Source organism: Leptosomus discolor, chromosome 8, assembly GCF_034619465.1.
Source record: "Leptosomus discolor isolate bLepDis1 chromosome 8, bLepDis1.hap2, whole genome shotgun sequence".
NCBI lineage: Eukaryota > Metazoa > Chordata > Aves > Leptosomiformes > Leptosomidae > Leptosomus > Leptosomus discolor.
In genome coordinates, this window is record NC_141398.1 from 50,033,009 (window position 1) to 50,043,753 (window position 10,745).

Below are 10,745 nucleotides of genomic sequence, written 5' to 3' on the forward strand. Positions count from 1 at the left end.
TTTCTGGTTTTAGCCTTTCCCCCGACAGAGAGACTAACATATACTGTCTGTCTTTCTCAAGCATCAGCTTGGTCTATATGGTAAGTATCTAGCCTTACAGATGGAACCAAAGCCTTAAGAACAGGAAAAGAAAAGAAAATAAGCATCTTCATTAAACTGATCAGAATCTAAAGATTCATTAAGCTAGCTGTCCTCCTGCTCTGCCTCTATGTAGCACAATGGACTGCTATTCAAAACAACCAAATTGAAGACGGGATGCTTAATGCTGTACCAGCCCATGCTCAAGAGAGCTACAGAAAGGGTAAGCTTGGAAAATGAACCCTGGCTTTTTCTTATGCTATATGGCAACTTCCTGACTGATTAGGGAATTTGAAAAGTTAGTCTGTGTAAGGTGTTACAAAGCAGTAAAACAAGACTGGAAAGATACAGTACAAAGAACTTGCTCGATATCTCCTGTTGCTCTACTCCTACCCACCCCCAAAAAAACCCAAAAAAAACACCAAACCCAAACAAAGAAAAAGGATAGGTATAGCCCTACCAATAAATCACCACACAAGCACTGGGTTCCTGTGGCTGGATGAGTACTATTTTATAAATATCCCAAGTTCTGTATATTGATGTGCTTTGGGGATATTGACTTTGTCAAAACTTACTGGTTTAGTGGGGTGGTATGCTGTAATGGGAAAAAAAAAAGGGGGGGGGAGGGGCAGAAACAGCTTGAAAAAAAAAAAAAAAAGAGTTGTTTCTCCACAAGAACTCAAAAGTAACTAAAAAACCAGGAAGCAGTCTGAGAGGCCAAGCAATCCACAGAGCCACAGCAGGCTTAAAGAATAACTTCACCAGAGGCGAGAAGCATCTCGCATAAGCAAAGCGACACACGAGGACAGACCTGCTTTAATTATTGTCGGTCTGTTAAAAAATCCTTCCTGTCTAAATGCCTTGCTCCACTTTTAAAACAAATTGTTCTTTGCTTTTATCATTAGTTTTGTCATTATTTTCTGCTGACCACAGACCTTCATAGAGAAGAAAGACCAGAGACCTAATTTGGATGGACATATGGGATACACATGGCTGATTCCCAGGTTGCTGCCAGTAACAGTGAAAGAATGTGGAACTCTGCACAGAGAAGGTCGAGGCACGAGGCTGACGGTCCAAGAGCACTTGCACCACCCAGGAGTACAGGTACAGTTTGCCCTGGCAATGTACCATGGAACATACTGAACTAAGCTATCCGCATGTGATGGCTGAGATAAACAAAACAGTAGCACAGCGAGTTTCCTGGTGCAATATACTCCCAGAAAGTAAAAAGCTCTAGATTGAAGCTCCATCTTCTTTTTGATGTAAAGTAAGGTGCTTCTTCCACCTTGCCATATCCTCTTCAGGACACCAGCAAGGATTTTTTTTCTGTTGTTTTGTTCTTAAAACTAATATCCTCACAAGTTTGGTTACAGCTAGTGAAATGGTTGAAAAAGGTTGTTTCGGAGAGGAGGTACAAGGGGAAGGGAGTAAGGGCAACATTGACAGAGTTGCATATACTCTGCATGACTGCACAGATAATTAAAAAAATACTCAAAGAATCTTATAGGTTTAAGGTAAATTTAATTTTGCCTATATAAATATGACAGGCCTTTGCCATAGGGAAAAAGTAGATAATGGACAGAGATGGGGTAAGGGAAAGAGGAAGAGGTCCCTAGAGAGCAGCTCTGACATGGCTGGAAGGGAATGGAGAGAGGGAGTCTGAGAAATAGTGCAAGTGGACTGCAGAAGCTGCCACCCATCACATCTCAGACTCACCTGGCAGGCTCACCACAAGCCTAACTTCCTAGTGTGGCAACAGAAGTCAAAGGAGGAAACAGGATAGTGTATCTGTTTCCCCATTTCTGGTCATGGCCCTTTACATAAAGCCAGTCATAGTTTCACAGGGCCTCCTCCCCACAAGGGAAAAAAAAAAAAAAGCGCTAAACAAGAATTAAGTAAATAAGTTGTTTTACATATTGTATCTTGGGGATACTGAGGGTTGTTTTTTGGAATGCTGTATTTAACACTTCAAAAAGCGTAATACACAAAAGGGCACTATACAAATTTTGAGCATACTTCCCACAGCAATCCATTTATCAAAAGAAAGTATCAGGAGTCTAAAACATATGGATATTGTATGAACTGCTCAGTTTTCTTAATTATAAAATTTTATTGTGCACGATACTCTTGCAAAGTATGGAAAGCAACCTCATTGTGTAAATAGTGCTCAGAAGCCCTTTTGTGAGCAGGACTAATACAAAGCAAGAATTTTCACCTTGCTCCACAGCTTATAGAATAAAAAGGTCAATTAAGTAAATGTCTTTTAATCTAAAAACACAATGACTAGCCTTGGAAACTTAAGCACCAGCAAAACTGATAAACCAATCCTCAAATCCTTTCAGGAAAACAAAAAGTAGTGTGATTTAAAAAGGGATGGGAAAGTGATACAAAGGAATGGGGTGGGGGGACAGACACACATGGACACCCATGAACAGCTCAATGACTAGTTTCGGTTACATTAAATCACCTAGCATACCATTCAGATGAATGTGTAAGGCCTAAACATATTCTGTCCAAAGTACCCTTGGGTTCACAGCTTATACCTGTTCAAGATTCCAGGAGTAGGATTATTTTGGTGGGGTTTTTTCCCCTCCCCCTTTCTAGAACTACTGAGTCAGAATGAAAGCTCTGATCTTTGAGACTATTCAACTAGTGTATAACAAGGAATACTGGTTTCCTGCTTACGTGTAACTTTTAGGGATGGAAGGCTTTGAGCATCTAGCCTGATCTGAAGTTTACAACTTTCTATAATAAAGACACTTTGAGATGGATGAACTCTTGAGAGATCTGAGGGAACACAGGTATTCAAGAATGTTCCACTGCAACACTAGCTCACCCAGATTTATTTAGTATCAGACTCATACCCATTTTCTACTCCTTTAAGACATAAGTAATTCAAAAGTGGGAAAGATGCTCATGATTAGGTATAAAACTGATCTTACAGTATTTTCATATATGGCAAAACCTTCATTCCTTTCCAGGATATGGAGCTTATACTGATCTAATTCAGTGAACTTATTCCTAACATGCAGCAATGTAACTGAAAATAAACTCAGTCCTTTAACACATCTGAATTCAAATGATATACTCCTCCTATGACTCAGGAAGCACGACTTGGCTATTAAACTTCAGTTAGTCTCTCGTAAGTAAAAACAAATAGGTGGAAGAGTTGATTTATCGAACTTAACGAGTTCATGAAAAGTCAACTTTTTTACTAACATGCCTCAAGGCAGCCTCTGAGCATTCCATACTATAGAAAACATAGCTGTGAAAACTCTAAATAATTACAACTTTGCCACACTTCATGATTTCCTGGTATGGACTACTAAGAAAGAAGTGATTACTCACCAAATATTATAGTAGTGTTACTCAAATGAAGAAACCAGACAAGATCTGGTAAGAGTTTTGTTTTGGTCTGTCTAGTTATCTACACAGCAGTACTGATTCGTTGCAGCATGGCTGGCACAGGTGAAACTTCACTCTTTTCAGCTGCAAACAGTTCCTCTGCTAAAGGGCAATATTGTTGCTTAAGCTCCTGCAGGCTTACGAGCTTGGTAAATACCGGAGGCAAAAAACACAAACGGCCTGTAAAAAGGGCAAGAGAACAAAGCATACGTGCCTCCCTGCCGCGTAATCCAGGTGGAAGCTGAAATGCATCGTAGAGATGTTTTTGTACAGAGGTGAGGAGCAACAACCTGATGTATGAGGCCTTTTTTTATCTCCATAGAATAAACAGTTCACGGTCTCGGATCCAGAATCTACACCACAACCTCCATGTACCTACACTCCTATTTGAAGCCCATCAACAAAAGGTATAGGCGCGGAGAAACTAAAAACAGCGAGGGAAGGCTGAATCAAAGCTCCCCGAAAACGGCACTTAGTGCCCTTTACCTCCGGTGAAGTTCACAGAAGCCCAGAGGGCTGCATTACAGGCGATACTTAGCTATAATTACTGTTGTGCAGAAGGCGCTCAGGTGCAGGTTATGGCATAAGCCGCCCACTCAGTCTGAAAAGTAATTATGGCAGATGTTCATTAAAAACTTCCTAAGGAGTCTGTTAGCCTCACTGCCTTATTCCAGTAAACTTTCTTACAGGTACACAAGGTAATTTACTAGAGAGCGAGCGAGGAGAGGCAGCGAGGAGCGAACAGGAAAGAGCGCAAGAAGGAAAAAAAAAATCCCCAAAAAGTAGGTGGAATTTCACTCATTTTGTAGAGGTATGAGTGCTCCCGTCCGGCAAGGTGAAGCCTGGCCCAGGGACAGCGGAGGGTAGCGCCGGCGGTGGTCCGGGCCCGGCACCCCGCGGAGCGCCCCGCCCGTGCCGCCGCCAGCCCAGCGCGCACCCCGCGCCGGGCGCTCCCCGGCCAGGCAGACGCGCTCAGCCAGAGCCGAGGTCCCCATCTCGGCTCTCTGCCCTGCCCCAGGGGCAGCTCCCCGCTGCCGAGGGACGGAGCTCACGCCGCTCCGCCAGGAGAAGGCAGCCCGCCAGCGGCGGGCAGGGGACCGCCACACCCGAAGTGCCCCCGGGCGCACAGTCCCCCGGCCCCGAGCCGGCCGCCGCGCCTCCCCACCTTTCGAAAGTAGCCGTCCTCCGCCGGCTCCGCCGCCTGGCAGCCGCGGGGCGGCAGGGCGTCTGTCATCTCCGGGAGAGATAGCCGTCCCTCCGCTACCGCTGCTGCGAGGAGCCGCGACCCTGCGGGAAATGTCGGCGCTGCCCCACGGCGCCGCCCGGCTCCGCCTCCGGTGGTGGCGGGGAGGAGCTGTCCCGCCCCACAGCGCTGCCCCTCTGCCGCCTTGCCCGCGCTGGAGGGGGGCCCCGGCGAGGTCCTCGCGGGCCGCGTGAGGTGCCCCTCGTCCGGGGACAGGCGGTGGCTGTGACTGACGGCAAGCGGGGCCCGGCGCCCCGCTGCGCGGCGGCGGCTCATCCCGCTCCTCCCCGGCCCTCCGGCTGTGCTGCGCGCTCCGCTGAAGCGTGGCGGAGCCTGGCTGGCCGCCCCGAAGGGACCGCTCGCCTCCTGCCTCTTCCCCAGCGCCTCCCCCTGCCGCCGAGCCTGGCGACGGCCCCCCCGGCACCGTGGGGTCGCTGCCAGTTTTCCCCGGGCCCGGTGCCCTCCGCGGGGAGATAAGGTTTCCCGCGGGCGGCGGTCCCTCAGCGTGGCCTCGTTCCTGCGAAAGCGGGGCTCCCAGAGCTGGGGGCGCCCCTCGCAGCGGCGAGGATTACCGCGGCGGTGCTCAGGGCCCGCACGGCGGCATCGCCCCCAGCGGTGGGCTTTGGGGTGCGTGTGGGCCGGCCAGGGGAGGCCCGAGCTCCGCACCCTCATTGGGGCGGGGGGGGCAGGAGTCCGGGAGAGATCCCAGAGCCCGGGGAGCTGGAGGGGCTCCGGCCCTGGCCCCTGATAAGGGCAACAGAACCTCGGTGAAGGCAGGGCTGCCCCCGGCTCCGGCAGACTGCTGTGAGATCAACCTCAGCGCTGCAAAAATCAGCATTTGCACTGAAAACCTCCCGTCTTTGAAATACTCCCTCGTGTAACCAGTTTCACAAATGTTGTTATTGGACGCTCGTGTAAGGAAATTGCTAATATTGGTTCCTGTTACTAGCCAGGCCTAACCTACAGAGTTACGCAGGCACGTAGCATTTAAAGATGAAATATAGCAAAATACTTAAATCGGTGTTACCAAACTTGTCTTCCCCCCACTTCTTTTCTCTTCATCTGTCTTAGAAGTATGGTGTAGTTTTGTCAGGAAAAAATCTGCAGAGACAATGTTTCTTTATCAAAGGAAAAATATCTTTGGAATTACATCCTTAACTGGAACTTTCTTTGAAAACACCGCTGTCTCTAGAGAGTTATGCAGAGCAGTCCAGTTAACCTGTGTGTCTACTGCTTGTTGACTGGAGTCAGCAAGTCAGAAATTGTGATCCAAAGATCTGCTGCTGTTTCTCTTGAAGTCAGCTGAATCTTGTTCACTTATACCCCAGTACTCTTTCCTTTTTCTTTTTTCAATAATGCTAAAGATACTGGATGAATGTATCAAATTATATGTTAAATAGAAACAGATGAAATAAGTTGCTCCAATTTCTATTTAGAGGGTGTAAAAAATGTTTCAAATTAAATCTACTTACCTGCCAAATTGGAAAGGATTTTAAAATGTAAATCTTGCAAATCAGTGTGAAACTCAAACTGATTTATATGTATTGCACTGGAGTTAATATAAATGAGAGTAAATGAGTAGTTTGCCAGCATAGGCCATGCTGATACAACCTGGCGATTAAAATAGTGTTAACGTGACCATCTTGGGGGTCTGCACTGCTTTCACTGGATTTATTGAAAACTGATGTCATTGAAAGGCTACAGCTGTTACTCCAAATAAAGTCTTAGGAGTTTGCAGCCAGGCCAAAGGTTCAGACGGTTAACAACAGAATGAGCGACTGTTATCATGGTTACGTGTAAAACACAGATTTGCAGAAGTTTCTGCGCACTACGATACCAAAGATAACTTCTAACACATCTTGGTGACAAAATGCAGCCTTCCTTCGTTGCTGGTGGATTCTTTGTGTAAGACAAAGTCAGTGGTACTATACACAGCGAATTTCTACAGCAAATTCAGGAGGGTCCAAGACAGCTTTTACAGGCTTCCTCCCCCATCTTTAGTGTCCTGGGTATTTCACCAAACACCCTCACAACTGCCAGATTAGACGGTGTCTTCCCTTCACTTGGATAAGGGGTACTTCATCATGGCTGCATTAGGACTGATATCATATTTCTTAAGTAAGTCACTGTAAATTTTGTCTGCATACGGTGAATATGCTTCTTTGCAAAAGGCACGGGTTGATTGTATGGTCTCAGTAGCTGTGGCTGAGCTGGGTAATGACTGGGTAGGAGCACTCCCTGACCCTGGAATGTAAATTGCAGCTTAGAACATTCCAAAACCTGATTTACCCTCAAAAAACCACGTCCCTGCTCTTCTCAACAGTTGGTTAAACATCTTGTATCCAGTAGCTTTTTGATTGCTATTAGAATTCCTAAATAGAGGTGGGTTCATACCGCAGACTTTCTCAGTTTATATTAATCAGAAGGTTTCGTTTACTGCGTTGTAAAGATTGAGTAATAACAGGCTAGGAATCCGGAACACATGCATTCAGAAAAAGCATATAGATGCAGATGTTTGGTTGATACGTAACATTAAATTCAGTGATCTGGTGCAGTGGACATGGCACTATCTCTGAGAAAGCATCAAATGCTTAAGAATTCGCATCCAAAGAAGATCAGTGTATTGTGCCTGAAGTATTGAAATTGAAATCAAGGAATCTTATCTCTGCATCAAATTGCTCTCTTTGTTTCACAGAACTTGGCACTATCTGGCTTTGTGCATCTTCACAGATAAACCAGCCAGGTGATCTCAACAATGACCACGCTGACCACAGGCACAGAATGGCAGAGCTTGAGTTGTCCCAAATGCTGTCCCACAATAGTAAAGGTTCTTACCAGAATTTGGATAGCCTTACCCCAGACACATGATAGTAATATGATGTATATTTACCTGTACACATTATGTGCTGTACGTCTGTTATGTTTGTATCACTCCACTTGCTCCGTTAATCTTGTCCTTCTCCTCCTCCCCCATCTTGACAAAATACGTGAATATATGAAGTTCCATCTTTAGTCTTCGCTTTGGCCACTAGGAAATGGTCTCAGTTTGGGAAATTAATTTCCTGCTGGGAAATCTGGTTTGACTTAGTGAGGACAGGTACTGCACTCTGGAAAGAGAATGGTTCTTTTTTGTGATTTTACAGACCTTGCGGCTACAGGACAGTAAACGGGGGCCTCAAAGACAGCTTTTGTCCCAGAGAGACAGAGAGACTTATCAGCAAAAGCACATTAGAATTATACTGCGTGAAGGGAGAAGTATGCATCAACTCCTGCTGTTTCTCAAGGTAGATTCTTGAATTCTGAACCTGACCCGTGGTTACCTATTTCTCCTCCTTTTGTTAGTGGCTTTGAATATTAAAATCTGTTCTGCTGGAAAGACAAAAAGATTTTGTCAGTAACCCTGACAGCCTGTAACTTTACAGTCAATGAATTCAACTGCAGCAAGTTGGTCAAGTTAGGATCATCCTTTATTTCTGAAGATTGCAGTTCCTAATGAGCAAATGTCTAGCTACTGTAGAGAAGTTTTAGGTGAGGAGAGAGGAAAAGGGATCATAGGTTGATATTCCCCCCCCCCTTTCAAAATATGTAATTAGGGGAAAAATAAAAAAAAGGAGTTTGAGAATGGCAGAAACCGGGCATGCCGGGCATGGAGGCACAGTAACAACAGTGACGTGAATCTGCTTTGTGACTGTTATAAGTTTACAAGATGTAGGAGATTTTCAAGTTAGAAAAGTTTGAGAGTAAAGAATGGGAAGGTATTCTCAGAAGCAAAAGAAGTTCTGTGTTTTGTGGCAGATGAATTGAAAAGTGACCAGACAGGAACTGCAACTAAGAAGTGCCAGTAGAAGGTTTCCTTACCAAGAAATTTACTGAGTGATAGCAAAGTGGTATCGAAATGGTACACAGACTCAGTACAGGGGCTTTGGGTGGCCATGGTATGATTTGCCATAAGTGTCACTGCTGCTTCTTCAGGTTAACTGTGAGGCACGAGGTAACTGCAGCTTTATCTTCTCTGAAACAAAAATCCCATTTACTATTGAACAGCTAATAGGCTTTGCCTATTCTGCTGTCAGATCATATTGGAAACAAGACATTGCAGTCTCAGTGGGAAGTATGTAAGGCCAAACACTGGTAAAATCATCACCACTTTTCCCAGATAATGCTTTGCCTTTAGATAAAAATCTGTGTACTTAAGGACAATATTTGTTCTCTCTCTTTTTTTTTGTTTTTAATTCTTCGTTGTTTTTAAATATGAAAATTAGCACTTTGTAAAAGCTAAAACAATGCCTCGGGGTCTGCATTTCACTTGTCTGTTTCTTCAACTGATACAGTAGCCATGTGTTGGCAGGAAGAGTATTGGGGGGAATGTTCCCATTGAAAGCAAGATCAGGCAGAGTTGGTGAAGTCAAGCTGCTTGTCTCCTTTTGCTGAGTTTTGAAAAATAAAAAAGTAGTGTGTTTAATACGGTATTTTTATACTTCCTGTTCTTATGCTTTCTTTTTTTCTTTAACATGTTTTTAACACCCCTGTAAATGAGTCAAAATTTTGCTTCCTTCTTTTATATATCAATTATGCTGCTTTTAGTCTGAAGTTCCAGTGACTCGCATAACTTCTAGTTGATTAGTTTTAAGTTCTCTATTTGAAGAACTAGTTTTAAAGAATATAACAAAAGATGTAGGAAGACACTTTCATGGTCGACCTTCTTGATGCACTAATTAAAAAACAGATGTTGAAAATGTATGAGAAAGCTAAAGCCTGAAGTCCATCTATGGCTTATGGGCTCAATTTCTGCCTTATATGTGCTGGCAAGTATTTCAGCTTTCATTCAAAAAAGTTGATTTTTCTTTTTTTTTTTTCACCAGCCAAATGACGGTAAAAATTTAATTTAAATGTAAGCTATCCAGACCACTAATATTTCAGTTTCCTTACAATTATCAAAAGACTCTGGAATTACTGTCTTGTTAAACAGCTGCAAATAGCAATTGTCACCTGGTTTAGCAATTGTAAACAGGAGACAGTTTACCATGAAGGAGATACCACTGGGATGCAGAAGTAATTCTAATCTGATAAAAGACTTAAAGGGAAAAACACTTCAATATTTGGTTACCTCAGCTCTTTGAAAATAGCGGAAAAGACACTCAGAAGATTTTCTGTTACCATTGTGCAAAAAAGGTTTATTTAAGCCTGTGTGTTAAATCAAAGTCAGATAGAATTGGCTATTCAGGAACAATTATTTCCTTAACAAAGAGAAACACCAGCTGTGCTAACAAATAATTTTGCCACGATATGTTCTAGCTAACTGCTTACTAATTATAATGATGAGAAAAGATAATGCATGTAGATAAATGTCTGTGGCTTCTACTACATTGTTTTCAAGTGAATTAGAGACCTAAATTAAACAGAGTACTCCCTATTTGCATGGAGCTGTGTAAATACTTTCTATGGAAACCTGAAACCACATGAAACTCAGGTAGTTTCACTTTGAAAGAAACCAGTTCTATGCATACAAACATACACAAACACTGGATTAGAGAATGAGTCACTAAAAGTGCAGAAGTCTTATCTGTTAACGGCAGGAATCTCTCAGGACTGTGTTGTGATTTATTTTCAAGTATTTAAAGAAACTGGTGATACTTGTTTACACAAGTTGTGGATCCATAGAATCTATCTTCAGCGCAAAATTAAGTGGGTTTTTTTTTGTTTGGGTTTGCAGTGGTTTGGGGTTAAATTTATAACATATAAATGTCGGGGTTTTTTTTGTTGTTACATTTGTAATATATTGTGCTTGTAGTGAATCTGTGTATTAAGGAAAAATGTATCCTTGAGAAATCAAATTAATCAAAATTGACATAACGAGTTTCTCATGGGTAACACTGTGGAAAGCCACAAAATTAAAATTCAAATTTTGAACACATGGATCTTACTGGTGAATACTTACTGATTCTTATGTGGCCTATTGAACAAAATATATTCAGTAAGATTTCTCATGATAATGAGATTCCCCAAAGAGGTGCAGAGA

At 43.4% G+C, this 10,745-nt stretch overlaps 1 protein-coding gene across 1 annotated transcript in view; it reads right to left on the reverse strand.

The window, feature by feature from the left end:
• Positions 1-4,717, reverse strand: part of RHPN2 (rhophilin Rho GTPase binding protein 2) — a 29,003-nt gene extending 24,286 nt beyond the window's left edge. The window contains exon 1 of the mRNA XM_086469223.1: positions 4,649-4,717. Coding sequence (XP_086325349.1) covers positions 4,649-4,717 — 69 coding nt within the window. The remainder of the gene's footprint in view (positions 1-4,648) is intronic.
• Positions 4,718-10,745: the final 6,028 nt, after the last annotated feature.